Genomic DNA, 16814 nt, shown 5'->3' on the forward strand with positions numbered 1-16814 from the left:
TAAAGGACCCAGCAGAATTCAAAAGTGAAGCAGGAGTTCAACTTCTGAAGTAAAGAATCCACAGATCTGTGTTATTCACATGTATCCTTTAAACAGACACCAGCAAGTCCCGCCACACGCTGCCCTCATAGAGGAAAATAACATTCCTTAGTTTTCCTGCACGTGATACTACCTATTGAAATGGCAACATGAAAACTGTCTCAAAAACTAATTTAATTCTTCATCCATCATAATCAAGCTGCTGTTCTCCCTAACTGTTCACTTAATTCTTGTAGTACAGGGAAGTTCCAGTTTTATTATTAAGCTGGTAAAAAGCAGCTTAGAACATCTAGTCTGGAAAAATCACATCTGTAAGACAGGCACAGAAATTATATGCACACGCTTTACGGATCAAGATGGAGTATTCTTTCTCCTTCCAACTGCTTCAAGTAAAATATTTTTACTATATAGTTGTATGCTTTAATACTTACATATACAAAACCAGCTCTAAGTAAATTATATTCAATGAGTCACCTTCTTCCCTAGTATGCTCTGCAAACAATCCGAATCCTGTAAGGATTAAAGCCTCCTTGGTCTGTCCTAGAGATGCACTATCCAACAGCTTTGAAGTGTTCCATTTGTAATTATGTGCAGAATAGAAATAAATCCATAAAGCATCTCAGTCTTTTTCCTTTGGGGTGATGATCGGTGGAAATCAGCAATTCTAGGGCCATTTCTTCAAGGGTGATGAAGTCCTCCTTTACTGGTTTGTTACTTCAGCAGCCGTTTTCTCTTTTTCAGAAGTGCATCTCGCAGAGCCAGCTAAATACGAAACAAAAGCAGAATATTCAGGTAAAGAGAACAACACTATGACACAAACAGCCTTCTCCAATATCTTCAACCTTATCAGCTAAAATTTGGAGCAGTACCTGGTAAACGCTAGCAGCTACAGTGACAGAAACACAATGGTCATTAGTGCAACTTAACAATACAGTTAAAGAAAGTTTGGCTTAAAAAAGATTTCAGTACATCATTAACAGATCCTATATAATGAAAAAGATTAAAATTGTGTTATTTTAATTAGGTTTTTTATTAAACTGTTCTTCCACTGACTCAACTAGAAGAGATAAAGAAAAAAACCTTTGGTCCAGCTGAGAGATAAGTAGAATTAAATTTTATTTTTTGAAAGAGTATTACAAAAGCCTGTTTTACAGGGGAAGGCAAGGAGGGAAGGAGGTATGCTAAAATTTTTACAAGTGCCTTACCACTCTGAAGAGACTCATTTGTTTATTTCAGAAATGGTTTTGCTGGCAAGGAGATTTAGGTCTGGACTACAGAGAACAGTTGATCTTATTCCCCCCCCAAAAGGATAGCAGAATACAGTATCCTACAGCTTCAGCTCACTTTTAACAAGTATTTCCAAATCGTGATCAACAGAACTGATGCTGTGGCCTAATTTTTGTGAAAAGTATGAAAAAAAAAAATCTTTCTTCAGCTGCTACAATTCAAACTCAAACATTAATTGTAAGGGCTGAAACCATTCAAGGTGGCTTTTTAGAAACAGGGAGCCAAGGTATCAGAATCACTGTAAAGAGCAGTCTCCTACAAGTGCCTGGATTGTTGTTTTGCAATGTTTTTTGTGTTTTGAGCTGGGTTAATGTTATGTCTTATTTAGGATGAGGCAGAAAAATAATCTTGTTATATTTGCTGTATGTTTACGATATTATTTTCTATAACATTTATAGCAAAAAATTACTACAGACTATATTAGCCCAAATCTTCCTGTTCAACAGAAACACTTAAGACATGTTCTCTTATAGAGTCTATAAACAGCTTCAGTCTTGCTGCTCTTAAGGCAAGAAATTGCAGATAAACATACATTGTCCTAATGATACAGTCCTGGAAATGACTAAAAGGAGGATTTACAAAAGAAACATCTGAACGCACTCCAGCAGAAGACCAAACCTAGCAAGCAAGCAAAAAATTAACACCACACCGAAACAAGACCCCTGCATAATTTGATTATTCCAGAAGTTTTCCTTGGAACATATTTAAAGGAGATCAATTTTATAACACCCAGTAAACCCCTAGACTGGCCATCTGCCAGGCTAGATAAAAGGATTTTAAGGCAGATTTTTGTTGTTAGCACCTACTTACCCTGTCAAGGTGAAACACAGCAGGGCAAGGCAATACAATACTCCACCAATTCTTTGGCAAGAGCTGCCACAGTTCAGGCCTCACCCCACCCACAGCTAAGTGCACCAAAGGAGCATGCAGGCTGCCTGTCCACACTCCATTCTGGCCAGCTCATCTAACCCCAGACACCTGGCGGGGGGGAGGGTCTACATGGGCTCCCTGCCCAATACCTACAGGAACAAAGTCATTCCCTGAAGTTTCTGCCTTGCCTCTTAGTTATCCATCCCTTCAGCTGCCTGCAGGAACCCACAGTAACTGGACTGCCAAATACCCATGTGTAGCTTGTATGCCCTTTCAGAAGGGCTGTGGCCAAGCTTATAGCTGAGGAAGCAGCAGCCATAGGCTTCACCACAGAGAGCAGCATTGTTCAACTACTCTGCTATTATATTTTTTAACAGTTTAAAATAGGTAACAAATAGTATTTACGCATATGCTTTAAGTACATTTGTGATGAGCTATTAGATGACCTCAAGAGTAGGACAGATGAGCCCATAGTGACAGGAGAAAGGTCAAAGAAAGAACATGGGGAGTAAAGAAACACACTAAAAGCATGTCCTCCATATCAGGGAAACATTTCTTCTGTTTCAGGATTATAGTCAGAGTTCTCAGGTGACCTGCTTTACTTTATCTAAAGGAAAACAAATCACTTAATCATTGCCTCCATAACCTACACATGACTTTTCAACAGGGGTTGGCCTTCAGTGCATGTTAAAGAGAAGCAGACAGAAACATGCTTCACCTGTGCAGATCTTTGACAGGACCCTCTGGGTAGGATTCAAGGGAAGCCACCCAACCCACAGTCCTTTCCAGAAATTAAACCATCAAATTAAACAGCAACCACTTTAGGCACATGACAGTCAGCACTTGAACCCCACTGTAACCACACTGTAAATTTACTGTTCAGACTGCCCCACCTGTTCTCAACATTAAGCATTACCTGTTTTTCCCTGAAAGAACGCTTATTTTTTGTCCGGACACTGTGACTGTATCTCATCATCATAAAGTTCTTGTTCTTTTTCTTTTCTTTGTTGGAAGAGCTGGCAAATGGGTTAATTCTTGTTTTCTTTTTCACAAATTCTTTTCTGTCTGTTTTTCCAGCCTAGAATAGATAGTGCAACATAGTAACAGGTGGTCACATTCCCATTTTCTTTTCCCTACAAGTTAACATCAGCTGCTAAGGCAATCGGTTATGTGGCAGTAATGACACATCCAGAGTCAGGTTGACTTTCCATGCACATTTACATGCTTTCTTCCATGCTGGATGTATTTCTTAAGTCACAGTAAAAACTGGATGTGTCTGTGTTTGTACTTCCATTGCCACCCATGACCAGCAAGAGGCTGTTCATCTCTTACAGCCCAGATCCAATAGCAGAAAACTACACCAAACATTTTTCAAAATGCAGATGGCAGCTGGGCACCCATCTTACAGATTCAACCCCACCTCCTCCTGCTCCTGAAGGAGACAAAAACACAGGCCCTAATCTAGAACTAGATGACAGTAATTAGCCAAGTTCCTCACCATTGCAGTTGCCAATCTGGTCTCCTTGTCCGATTTAGGCTTCTTATGCAGATGTTCGATATCTCTGAGTGAAAGCAGCTCTCCCCTATACATACAAAAAGACAACAGAAAGCCACACACAAAGCTTCACCAAGCAAGAAAAACAAGTTGCCCTTGTAGCCCTTTCTTTGTCCCTCACCCATCTATTGCACCCTTGTCTTCCTATAGACTTCCCCACAACCACCTCTTCTTTGTCTCAGGCTAAGCCTTACACTGGCGAGAAGCCTACAGAAGTTTCCCATTACTGTTCTTCAAGTTCTGCTTGAACCACAGTTGTTTAAGTCTGGACATACAACCATGCAAATACATGCCTATTGTTCTGAGCAAGCAAAACAGTCTTGTAGCTCCTGCTGGCCCTCATGTCTTTTGTCCCAGGCATAAATAAATTCCCCAGGTCAGGAGCCCTTCTAGGCTCTATGGCTCTTTGCCACCTGTCACCAGTGGATACTAACCAATAGCACAGCTCTGTACCCTTCTGCAACTACAAGCTGTACCAACAGGTTCTAAAGAAGAGAGAGCGCTCATCGGTATTTCATATCCTACCTGCCCTCTTCCTCTTCATCATCTATTTCTATCATTTTCCTCTTGGCAGCTTTGCCAGGTGCAGAATTAACTTCTTTGGAGAGCTGTGCCAGGCGTATTTTGTGGAAGTCTTCTTGGGTTAGCAGCCTGCTTGTACTGACCGCTGCAGCTTTGGCTTTTCGTTCCTCTACAGGCATGTTTTTCACCTTTTCTGCCTTTTTGAAAAAAATGGAAAAGAAGAGTCATCCAGAGCTTTGCAAACCACATCTGTGCTCTAATCCACGTCCCTTGCCTCCCAAATAACAACGAAGGGGCAATACTGTTGGGAAATGCTATAACCAGCTGTTAGGATTCTTCATAATGTTATATTCAACATGTGTTATTAGGAGAGGGAAGTACTTCCACTCCATCATATTTCACCATGAATAAAAGCACTTAGATAAATATCACGACACTGAAGGAATTCAGCACTGTGACAGAATTCCCCTGTCTCTCCCCAACACACCAGGAACACACATGCTTCAGCACAAGTGCTGAATAGTACTTCAACCTCACCAATTCTCGTGAAGGTACTTTGCTGCCCTGTATAGTTGGTTATGAGCAGTCACTTGAAGATAGCATCAGAACTTGGTCTGCTGTTAACTAGACTTATTTGAGGAAGAAAGACCCTTAAAACTCACTACTTGTTGCTGCTCCTCATCTGATGAGTGATGCACATCAATCCATTCTCCATCTTCATTATCTTCCTCACTCAAACTAGCGCTTTCCCATCCATCTGCTCAGGGTAAGAAGCACAACAGTGTTGTTAATACAGGTTCGGTTTAAGCACCTGAGTTCAAAATCATTTCAGATTGGATCACAAGCTCTCACCACCTATGATTACCTATCAGCTAACTGCATTTATGCCCAGGAACATGCTTACCAAACAAGCTGTTGGGTCTCCACATCCTAGACTTAAGACTACACAAGACATGGAAGATATTAACACATCTGACCACTATTTGTTAATGATTTTTAAAAGACATCCACACTTGAACAGACCAGAGGCTCCCATGCTTCCCACTGGCAAGTTCTGCTACCAAATCGGTTTGCAACCAATTCAGAGCTGAGCAAAGAACCTCAGCTTGGATTTCTTAGCACACACGCATGACATGCACATTCCACTATGAACACCAGTTTTTCTAGTGGTAACTGCATATAGCAGCACACCCTGTAACAGACTGTTTAAAACAGCTGGTGTATGTTCTCGTTACTGTGAGCTGCAGTCACCTTAATATATTTAATTATGAGCTTACAAACCCTGGAACTTTACAGGGAACACATTTACATACCCCAATTCACTCAAAACCAAACCAACCACAGAACATACCCAAAGCAACCTGCAACAAATCTGCATCACAAGAAGCCATACCACAATGCTACACTTCACAAATCTTAACTGTCATACAAAGTCATAAAAAAACAAAGCGCACTTGGGACAGCCTCTGAAGAAACACAGCAGTTTGTAGACACTTTATTACACTGTTCAGTAATGGTGTTCCCCACTCGCTCCCATCTAAACCAAGGAGGGAAGCAATGTGATTTACAGCTAGGAGCTTGCTATGGTACACACACTGCTGGTCTTAACTGCTGTTCACACCAATGTGCTACAGTTACTAGCTTCAGAAACCCAAGCCAAGACACTGTTATACTAATTGCTGCATTGACATACATAAGAAACATGACATTTTGGGAGTATATTGCTCCAGTACACCTCCACTATAGTATCTCCAAAACCCTCAGGCTTCATTTGCCAAACTCTTCTGGCTTAGTTTTCATGTCACTCCCCATCTTTTGTATTAGGTCCAAATAAAATCTTAGTGCCAGTAATGCTCAAAATACAAATGGTAAAGAAAAAAGGCCAACCTTCCTCTTGGGTTCCTCCCTTTTCCTTTTGACTCTCAACATCCAGTACTTCTGCTCCTGGAATATAATCTTTGGCATCCAGCTCTCCATACTCATGAATCCTGGCTTCCACCGATGCCTCGGTGGGCTTACCCTGTAATTCAAGAGAATACGTGTTATAAGCAGTTATAAGTGCCATTTTAATGCCCACAAATCCATGAAAAATGGAGGAGAGAAGGAGGGCACCAGAGGAAGAGAGAAATTTTGCCTGATGAAACCATAAAAAAACCCTGAATTACTAAAAAGTTGAACAAACCCATGGCATACAGTCAAGCTTCTGTAGCACAACCCTTCTGTCAATACATTTGATAAATTTCAACTGTATGTCAAAATGCACGTAGGGAGCAGGCACACGTGATTCCTCCTTGTTCTCAAGAGGCTATGAGATCAGTTCTTACTAACATTTTCGAGCACATGAGCCTATGCTTACAGTGAAGGCAGTGCAGACAAAACCACCCTTACCCTGAATTTCTTCTGCAGCATCTCTGGATTCAGAGAACGGAAAAGGTGTATCAGAGTTCTTGCAGACATCATCACATCTACCCAGAAATAAAGAGAGACAGGAATAAGTATGCAAGATCAGAACTCTGAAATTGAAAGCCCACTCAGATAATCACTATTTAGAGCCTGCCCACGCCTTTCTGAAGTTATAACTCCCTCTGACTTCTCCAGTACAGCATCTAGCTCTTCCTTAGGGCCAAATCTTTACTAGCAAGCAGTTTTGGCAGTTAGTTCCCCTTCCATAACTACACTTGACCGTTTTGTCTCCTACATGTAATATACTCAAAATACAGAATAATGCAATAGACATACTGAAGAGCCTACACAAAAAACAATGAAGACATCACTATTACAAAGGCTGTAATAACGATACAGAAGGAAAAAAAAAGAGCTGCAAGTCATATCCATGCAATACACTTACTTTTATTTTTATGAGTCTTGTACTGAACGAGATCTTGGAGCAGATCTTCAGTCATGGCTAATGGACATCTCGCAGTGATTTCTTTTATTGCATTGATTCTAAAAAATTAGAAGTGAATTATTTTCCACATGTAACACTTGGGAGAAACACTCCCACCGGCACAGTAATACACTGAATTATCTGGAACTTGAAGAACCTTATACAGCATTTATACAACATTTATCATAACAGAGGAGAACATATCAAGAAGAGCAATCTATGCCAAAATTTTCCAAAACCTTCCCTCTTTTGGCCCACGCTCTACTCTGCAGCGAGGCCTCAGGGCTCCCCAAGAGAAATCAGAGTCCAGGCATACAGAACAGTCAATCATCAGGCCGAAAAACAAAAAGGGAAAATAAAATCAAGAAACATTTCTGGAGCCACCCACAGGCTGGTTAAGAGCAGTATAACAGAAGTCTGTGGGTTCACACAAGTTCACTTTTAAACCAGCTTCATGCACAAGCTGAGGGTGCATGCTTTACTTCATGCCAAGAAAAAAAGGAATAGCTCACAAAATATTAACATGTTTACAGATCAATAGTCCACCCCTGTTGAGTGTTCCACCTTTAAGGACAGTTCAATCTTTCCTACGCCTACTAATCAGTCTCTACTCCCCTTAGACCAGAGCTTTCAAAAATACCTCTCCTGACTGGTCAAAGAAAGCACATTACAGTTTCACTGACAGCAACATTTCAACTAGTTGTCAGTTCCAACATCTCACTGACAAAACAAAGTTCAGAGTCCCAAACTATGATGTTAGCCACTCACTAAGTATATACATTAATTCACAGACAAGAGGTCTGTCCTCAAAGTAGAAATAACAATACCCAAGGAAGAAAACCAAAAGACCAAATGACAAAGGAAAAAAAGCACCATCACGAAATCCAGAAAAGTTACAGCACAGCTCTAAGCACAAAACCCCATCAACCTGGGGAATTTAACACTGCCAACAAAAATAAGTTTCTGCTGAGATACTGTCCTACCTTGCTTTTATTCAAGCAGGTTCTTGAAAGCACAGTATGAATGACAAGAATAAGTTGGAGGTGGCTTAAAGGAAATATTCAGAAAGATATTTATAGTTTTTGTAAGATTCTGTACACACCCTACGGTCATGACCTCCCCAGAATTCTTGTCCGTGACAAAGTTGTTGGCAATGGTCATTAACACTGATTGGATAATCTGAAAATAGTGAAAGAGATTACACAAATTTAATGCATACTTAGAGTATGTAATAATTTTCATTATTAACAGAAAAAGCCTTTCTGACTTTCACTGTAGTCCTATATAGGCTTTTTTCCCTTTACACAAAATCCCCTGGAACTTGCAGAAGGAACCAAAATCATCATAAACTTTTCAAGACAAAAGATCTGTCCAGATTCCCTTTTCCTCCATCCCACAAATGCACTCAGTCCCATTTCCATGCTGGCCTGCTGTCCATTTTTAACATCACCCACGACATGAAGTACTGACCTCGGGTGGTACCAGCTGATGTGAAGCTTGTGCCGCAAACAGAAGAATCTTTGTCACTTCTGCAAGAGAAATGGGAAGAATATGCCAAAGTATGTTGCTGCAGCTTAGTCTGGCCAACAGACACATCCACCAAAAGAGCTAACTCTACAAGCAACTTAGGCTAAGGCTCAAAGCCTTAGTTTGACATTATTTGGGACAACCATCTCTCCTCTCCCACCAAGCACTAGGAATTCATCTCGTCTCCATCCCAGCAGCACCACACCTAATAATTGGTTGCTAATATCCAGCTGAGACGAAAATAAATGCTCTAGAATTAGAGTGAAACATCTGTAAAAGCCGCAAGAGACAGTCATGCTTTGCTCAGCCTGCCATGCTTTGCCAGGAACTAGATTTGTTTTGTTCTATTGTGGGGATTCGGCAAATGTTCAGGTTGGGAGCACTGAGCACACACAGCTTCCAGAACAGTCCCAACTACTCTGCACTGGTGGCAGTCAGGGCATTTAACTCTCCTCATCCACGCTCTCTGCACCACTCCCCAGGCTACTGCTACCTATTCAGTTAGAGCACCACCTAAGAACTGACTGTACACGTGGTACGTTGGACCAGCAGTGTTACCTGCTAGTAGTTACGTACCTCTCTGATGGGGCTGTAGGAATCTCTGAACAAAGGGGTAGAAATTAAAAAGAAAAAGCTGCAGGAAAGAAATAAATTGTAGCAGATCAGTTTCTGTTAACTTGATTTCACCTTCATAGGCTGATATGCTGTAAAACAGTTGTTTCTACACAGCTTGGTCTCCAAATGCCTTGGATTTCACTGCATGACAATTCTCCTGTCATGAGCTTGACATACATGGACTTGTACAAAGGAAATAAGGCTCAATCCCAAAATCAAGTGAAATCCAGAGAATCCTTTCTGCTAGTCTGCACAGAACTCTGGGCAGGGTACTCTGCTGCACAATCCTACAATGTCCTGCTTCCCTTTGCCCTGTCCCCTTTAGGGACACAATCTTCTCTCCCAAAACAGAAAGACTCCAGTAATTTTTGTCACACTTTGACTGTAACTTACAATGCACAAGTAATTGTTGGACTCCTTTGAAGAGCCTCCCAGGAGCACTAGATCTTGAAAAAAAGTATTTTCTCCTCTATTTATTAAAGACAGTTCAGCTGCCTGCTTTGGCAGAGCCCATTTAACACCACGCAAATGTAGGCCATTGCACCATTCCATGAGGCCCACTGGAAGCTCCCTGGCCATAGCTCTGCACTTTCCAACATACAGAAAAGTTAAACCTCATTTTCCAGAGGCATGAAGCCAGAGCATGTCACCAGCCAAACCAGGCCAGCTACTATCATACAGTTATAACATTATCAGAGTACGTACCTCATGTATTCCAACTAGCCTAGATATTAGGTCCATGAGCATCATCTTCACTTCAAATCGTTCCTTACAGTTCTCCAGCTGCTTCAGCAGTTTCTCTGCAAAGTCTAAAAGAAGCAGTAATAGATTTGTGCTAGGCTTAAAGAGCACACCACGTAACTCAGCTGGGATTAGGTTAAAGAAGGCAGTCAGGGTTTTTTGGGGCTTTTAAGTCCCAGTGCTCTTGCACAGAATAAATTTAAGGTGGCCAGAGCACTTACCCCAATGGGTTTTCTTCTCACATGCCTACTTACCTTGGGGATCATGAATCAAGTGAATAGCAGAGAAGTTGAACACCTCTGGCTTGTTTTTCTTCTTCTGCTTCTGCATGGCAAAAAGAGTAAAAGCGACTTTTTTTCTTTCCATGAAAAAGCTACAAGTGCTTCAGGTTCAGGTTGCTGTCAGAAGCTGCTATTTACCGTTTTTCTCTTCCAAAACAGGCACTTTAACAAGGTGTCCTGGTTTCAGCTAGGATAGTAGATTTTCTGTCTAGCAGCTGGTGCAGTGCTGTGTTTGGGAGTTAGGACAGAGCAGCACTGATAACACACTGATGGTTTTAGCTGTTGCCAAGCAGTCAAGGACTTTTCAGTTGTTCATACTGCCCTGCTAACAAGGCAGCGGGGCCAGGGGCAGAATCCAGGAAGCTGGGACACAGCCAGAACAGATGACCCAAATTGGCCAAAGAGGGTATTCCATAACAATTACATCATGCTCAGCATAAAGGTGGGCCGGTGGGGGGGAGTGCACAGCTCCAGGACACACAGTTTTAGGGACAATCCAGTTTCAGGAAGGCTCTGAACTGTACAGTCTGAGTTGTAGAGTTCAGTGAGAAACTGCATTGTGTATCATCAGTTTCGTATACTGTTCTCTTTCTGCTGTCCCAGTAAACTCTCCATATCCCAACCCACAAGGCTTGCTTTTTTGTTTTCTTTTCCCTTCCCTATCCCACCCCAATTCCCCCCCTCACCCTCTTAGAGAGAGCAACTGTGTGGTGCTCAGCTCCCGGTTGGGGTGAAACCATGACACAAATCATCGCTCTTTTCAACTGCAGAGGGTTTTCTGCCACCTGACTTAAGAGACAACAGGAGCTGCAATAAGAAGTCCCTTATCAAGACACCATATGCTTTTTAGGGACCACACAAAGGGCACCAGAGCAAAACTAATCGACAATTTAGACTCCGAGTCTGTTTTGTAACAGCTCTCTTCCAGGCAAACGTGGCACATGCCTGGCCAAGAGATGCTAGAACACTTGAGCTTTACCTAGAAGAGGTGACAAAAAGTAACTAAGATGGCAGGAACAACAACAGTGCTTGAAGGATTAAGCTCAATGCTGGCAAGTCAGACACTGCTCTCCTCACCTTGAGGACCTTCATTGCTTTTTCCAGTTTCTTCTTGCGCTTGGTGGTTTTCTTGTTAGTCGCATACCGCATCATCAGATCTCTGGCCGTGGGAGCATCATCCTTGAGAAAGAATGCAAGGAAAACAAGACTCAGGTGACATCAGGTTTCAAGTGCCAATTAAAAAACAGAAAGTAACAATACTTTTCAGGTACTACATTTGAAAACTCTCCCTCTTCCTAAATTTCATCATACAGCAATACTAGCATCTAAAATCGCCTCCATAAAACTAGCCACCCAGCTCCATGTGAGAGATCAACACCACTTAGAGGATATCAGCAGTCCTTTTTACAGCTGGTTAACCAGTCAGTCAGTAACAATATCCTCTATTAGGAGGTTCTAGACTTAGTTCGAGGTAACTAAATTATAAACAAACAGCCAGTGGGGCACAAGAGGGAAAACTGAGGACAAAACAGAGCGCTAAAAGATTAAACCAGCTTCCAATAGAGCAGGTGAGAAAAACTCTCCCAAAACTCTGCATTACACATCCAACAATCTATCTTACAAACCTGATTGACCAGCCCTTGCTTAGACCTAAGTGAACTGCTTCCTTCTGAAAGAGGAAAGGGAAGCAAAGGAGCTCTTAGCACTGGACAGACAGTAAGGGTCTTGCTATCAGCTGCAGCCAGCTGTCAAAACCTTAACTTTTGTGAAGCACAGAAACATCTGAGGAAGCAAGATGGAAAGTACACAGAAGCAGGCAGACTGGCTGAGCCAGGGTCACTATGATGACAGACCTATTACAGCGTGAGAAAGATTTGTTCGCAACACTCACGTCAGATTCTGAGTCACTGTCTTGTTTCTCATCTTCATCTCTCCCAAGGAAGAACTTCAAACCAGCAACTAGTACCTGAAAAGCCAAGTAAATTTATGTAGGACAAGACAAACTGACAACAGCCCTACAGCAGTTTAGCTGAAGATTCTCCCAATTTTTTATAGGCATTGATATGAACAGAAAGCAAAACAAATTGCGGACTGAAAGCCACAAGCATTTTACAGATACAGTCAATCTTGCTGCCTCAAAAACCAGAGTCACACAAAGAATCAAAAAGCAACTGAGCTTCTTCCCCAGTGCCTAGAGCAAGTTTAAAGATCAAAATTCTCTTCCTATTATTCTGCTAAGCCATTTCAACTTAATTGTTCCACACCAACACTTTCAGGAACTCCTGCACAGCTGATAATCTGAGACAGTGCTCAGAATTCCAAACTTAATAGCTTTTATGGGTTTGTTGCTGGGGTTGTTAGTTTTGGCTGGTACCTTTTACTGAATGGAACAGCTTCTGGATCTTCATAGTGGAAAAACTTGTCTCAGACCATAATACAAGTTTTTAAAACCTCCAGCACTGCAGAACTGACACAGATGGTAGAACACTTAAGATTCGCTCAAGCCCCAAGCAGGACAGCAGCTCTCTTCACATCTAAGAAATTAAAACCTTACTGCTCTGATTATGTGGCAGGGATGTACCCTCCTTGCACTACCCTGCACTTGTTCCAAGACAAGCTTCTGGTTCTACTGCTCTGTACATCAGAACCAAATGCTGTCTCCTCCCATCCACAAGAGGCGTTTTGAAAATCAAACAAGCAGAAGACAAGCAATCAGTGGAGCTTGTTAGCAATTACAGCACCCAAATAAAAAGTTACATTCATAGGTAAAACGTAGCTTTGGTAACAAGTGGTTTCTGTTCTCACCTTTGTCACTTTGGAAAAGCAGGCAGTTGTGATGACATTTACTGTTTTGGCATCATTCCTGGAATAAAGCAAAGCATTTCCTTTTGAAATTGCCAAACTCAAAGCATTCTCAGAAAATTAAGTCTCATAGAATGTGACTGTTAATAATCAGGAAGCTTCATTAGAATCAATTCTCTCAACGTTCCAAGCTTATTAGCAAACAAAGGAGTTCAACTGCTGCCATTTTCTTTTATTCTTCTAATACAGCAGTAGCTTCATCTGAATAGATTCACTTGTGTTCCATCTAGTTCATCCTGTGACTGAAGGAGCAGAAAGAACCATTTCCAGTAAAATAAGAAAACAAACTGCCTGGAAAAAAAATCAGTGCTGGATTCTAACATACTAGAAAATCAGCTGGACAGTTAGATAAACTATGCTCTAAAATAGTTTTATGAGAACTAAGCTGCAGTAATTGAATTTATACCAAGTCTCACATACTTACAAACCTACTTACTATAATTGTGTAAGTCTTCACTTTCCATCGACACTATTTCCCAGCAGTCCCTGTTTTCTCTCCCTGTTCATAATCTGTTCTACTCTACTTTGGAGTTACATAAGCAGAAAACACTGCTCGCCAGTGGTATTACTAGCTGCATTTTTATCTCTGTACAGTTCACTTGTGTGTAAGAACAAACAACAAAGGAGTTACAAGCTTAACAGCTTAAGTCTGTAACATGTTCTTACCGTCAAGAAGCAAGCAAAGTGAACAGACTATTATCTTCCCATGCAATTTACTGCTGGGTGACATCTGCTCTGCCATTTGGTGACACAACACAAATTCAGCAGCATACCAGGTACAAGACACCAACTGACAGTACTCAGCATGCTTTTACTGCTTTCAATACTTATCTAGGCAACAATCTTCCCAGCTGCTACCTAAATGTAGGAGCTGTCTTATAGTGTCACAAGCATCAAAGATTCGAAGTAACTCAGACTTCATGCAAGACAGTGTTTCTTCCCAGTTAAAGTCCATTTCACAGGATACAGCCACACAGGAACACAATGATGGTAAATATATTTAAGTCATAGTCCCTCACCTCAGCATTATGTTTTGCACAACACACCACAAGAGATGGCAAGACAGCTGCCCCACAACTATGGAATGGGCTGGAGCCTGCCAGACCTACCAAATATTCCTTCTGTATAGCTCAATCATCACATCCAGAGATATCTTCGCAGCCGTGGGATTGCTGTCTCTCAACATAGTGTACATGAAGTTCTGCAGCGTCTGAGGAAGAAGTTGGGAAACATCTAAGTCACAATGTCAAGAGGTTAAATGGCAGTATATCTGAAAGCCAAAATACTTACTGTGTTCACTTTATTGTTTTTGTGTTTTGCATTGACATTCTTGATGTCCGACACAATGTGAGTATACAAAGTCTGTAAATGGAGAGATCACAGGGAGTAACCTACACAAGTCACACAGAGAACAATGCCAGGATGTCACTATTCCCCCAGTCTCCAAGTACTACAACAACCGACCAAACCCACCACCACTGAGAGTACCTTTTAAGTTGACAGTTGGACAAACCAAGAATTTATCCTGTGAAGTCTCATGCATGCTTAGCTTTTATCTCAAAAGCATACTTAAAGGATACAAACACCAAGGCAAGCAAATGAAAGGCATGAAGTAGGGCTGAAAACCACCCCACCCTGATTCATTCGGGGACATGGCCAAAATCAAGTATTTTCACTTGTATGGCAGAGAGCTTCCAATATGGCTTGAACTAGCAGCCAGTTAGGTTTTGGTTGTTTCTCTCACTAGTTCTCACAAAGAAATGTCAAGGCCTGCTCTGACAAGACATGAGTTTATGGTTTTCATCTGCAGCCACCTCCAAGCTACTCAATTCCAAACGTAAGCCAGGCCCAGAGCCTGCAATAATGTGGTAAAGACTGAATGTATAGATCGAGCCTTGCCTCTGGCACCATCAGTTCCTGAAAAAGCAGGACTATTTCAAACTTTATTCTGTTACCAAGGAAAGAAAAGGTGCTTTCCAGTGCTGCATTGTTTCTGGCACCTTTGTCAAAACCCATTGGAAATCAAGACTGCTTTTTGTAAGCACGACTTACTTTTCGGAGGAGCTTATCATGACACCGCAGCAGCTGAAAGAAGAGCTCCAGCAAACTTGTTGGATTTATTAGATTCTTGTTTCTTAACAACATCAAAGCCTTACAGAAGGTCTGTAAGAGAGAAACAGGGACTCAGAAACAAAATCTCATAATACCTCCCCCACACACACTTCCCATTGTATTATAAATTCAAAAGCAAACTGTTAAAAGTGACTCTAACCACAGGACGTGGTCTGCCCACAACACCCTGTATAGTGTGGGCCTTACCATGCGCAGCTCTGCGTCCAGGACTGTATGGTGGTAGGAGAGCAGCTCCTTCAGTTGCTGGGGAAAGTTGGCCATGTGCTCTGGGTAGCAGTGGGCAACCTGGGTAGACAGAGCCAGCTGAAACCTCCACTCAAAACCGCGGGGCACCACAGTCAGAGCCCTGGGAAGGTCTGAGATATTGTAAGCAACCGACAAGCATACAACTGTTCAAATAATGATAGTGTACCATACACTGTGAAAAGTAGGCTATTATCAATGTTCAGAGGTAAGAAGTATGGTGCTGTTAAGAAAGCTTTTTGGAAAGTTGTACCAAACCCTTACAAGGAAAACTTGTGTTCCCAGAAAGGGACAACACTGCTGTGGTCATCGTGGTCAATGGCAAGTTTTACAGCACCTGTCAGGCCCACAACAGCAAAACCAGCCAAAACACCACCTGCCAGAAGTGTTATGCTCACGGCAAAGCCACCGTGGTTGGCGAGGGGCTCAAGGCCCCAGTCACCCCTCGAAGGGCAGCAGCTTACCTGTGCCAGGAACATCACCAGCTCGGCCAGCTCCTTGCTGGGCTTGTCCGGCTGGAAGGTGAAAATCTCCACATGGGACTGGTAGTGGTGGTACTGCTGCAGAAACTGAGCACACAGAGGGGCTGAGCAGCGGCACAGGTAATATCCGCCCACCCCTCCTCCGCCCAGCTTCCCTCAGCGCCCCCCACCCGGTGCGACCCCCTGCTGCCGCCCCGTCCGGGCACCCCACTCCCCCGCTGCTGCTCGGGGAGCCCAGCCCGGGCCGCTCGGCTCCCTACCTCTTCCGTGTAGGAGGTCGGGTCCCGCTTGATGAGGTTCTGGAGCTGGGGCAGGTTGCTGGGCAACTTGTTTCCCTGGCGGCCCGACATGGTACCGCCAGACCCGGTACCGCCGCACGCGGCACACCAGCTCCGACCCCACCGAACGGCCGCCTCCCCCAGCCGGAACACGTGAGCTCCCAGCTGGGCGCCGCCATCTTGACCCGCCTCCCCGACAGGTGCCGCTAAGGGACAAACTTGTGCGAGCAGCTGGTCATCCGCGCAGCTGCTGTGCCTGTTCCCCTACTGGCGCGCGGGGCAAGCGGCTCCTGGCTGGCACCCCTTCTTTGTGTCGCGAAGGCGGCAGCAGTCGGGCGAAGCAAATTTAGTCAGCTCAGCTCCCGCTCTGCAGGTTGTTTGTTTTTCCCTCCTCCCCCATCACATCACTCTGGGGCAGCAACCTTGCACTCACCCTGACTGTGTCATATAGTTTAATTCGGTTGAAAAGTTAACTTTTAAGCACTAAGTACT

General features: G+C 42.9%; 1 protein-coding gene across 1 annotated transcript; it reads right to left on the reverse strand.

Annotated features, from left to right (window-relative positions):
* Nucleotides 1-73: 73 nt before the first annotated feature.
* SDAD1 (SDA1 domain containing 1) lies at nt 74-16463 on the reverse strand. The gene is made up of 22 exons (XM_084262668.1): nt 16305-16463; nt 16027-16131; nt 15506-15604; nt 15239-15349; nt 14477-14548; nt 14296-14396; nt 13130-13187; nt 12216-12290; nt 11402-11503; nt 10298-10367; nt 10008-10111; nt 9264-9321; nt 8631-8689; nt 8263-8339; nt 7122-7219; nt 6662-6738; nt 6161-6293; nt 4936-5030; nt 4277-4470; nt 3695-3779; nt 3113-3274; nt 74-801 (listed from the first exon to the last, which is right to left on the reverse strand). The coding sequence occupies exons 1-22, from the start codon at nt 16392-16394 to the stop codon at nt 751-753; spliced, it is 2076 nt and encodes a 691-aa protein (XP_084118794.1). The 5' UTR covers nt 16395-16463; the 3' UTR covers nt 74-750.
* Nucleotides 16464-16814: the final 351 nt, after the last annotated feature.

This window comes from Gallinula chloropus (assembly GCF_964237585.1).
Source record: "Gallinula chloropus genome assembly, chromosome: 4".
NCBI classification, from domain to species: domain Eukaryota; kingdom Metazoa; phylum Chordata; class Aves; order Gruiformes; family Rallidae; genus Gallinula; species Gallinula chloropus.

What these genes read in the sequence shown, in the direction of transcription:
- SDAD1 (XM_084262668.1), bottom strand. Translation starts at nt 16,394, where the DNA reads ATGTCGGGCCGCCAGGGAAACAAGTTGCCCAGCAACCTGCCCCAGCTC. An exon ending in TGGACGCAGAGCTGCGCATG is followed by an intron (nt 15,350 to 15,505) that starts GTAAGGCCCACA and finishes TCTCTCTTACAG; the next exon opens with ACCTTCTGTAAGGCTTTGAT. An exon ending in ATGAGGAGCAGCAACAAGTA is followed by an intron (nt 4,471 to 4,935) that starts GTGAGTTTTAAG and finishes TTTTTCAAAAAG; the next exon opens with GCAGAAAAGGTGAAAAACAT.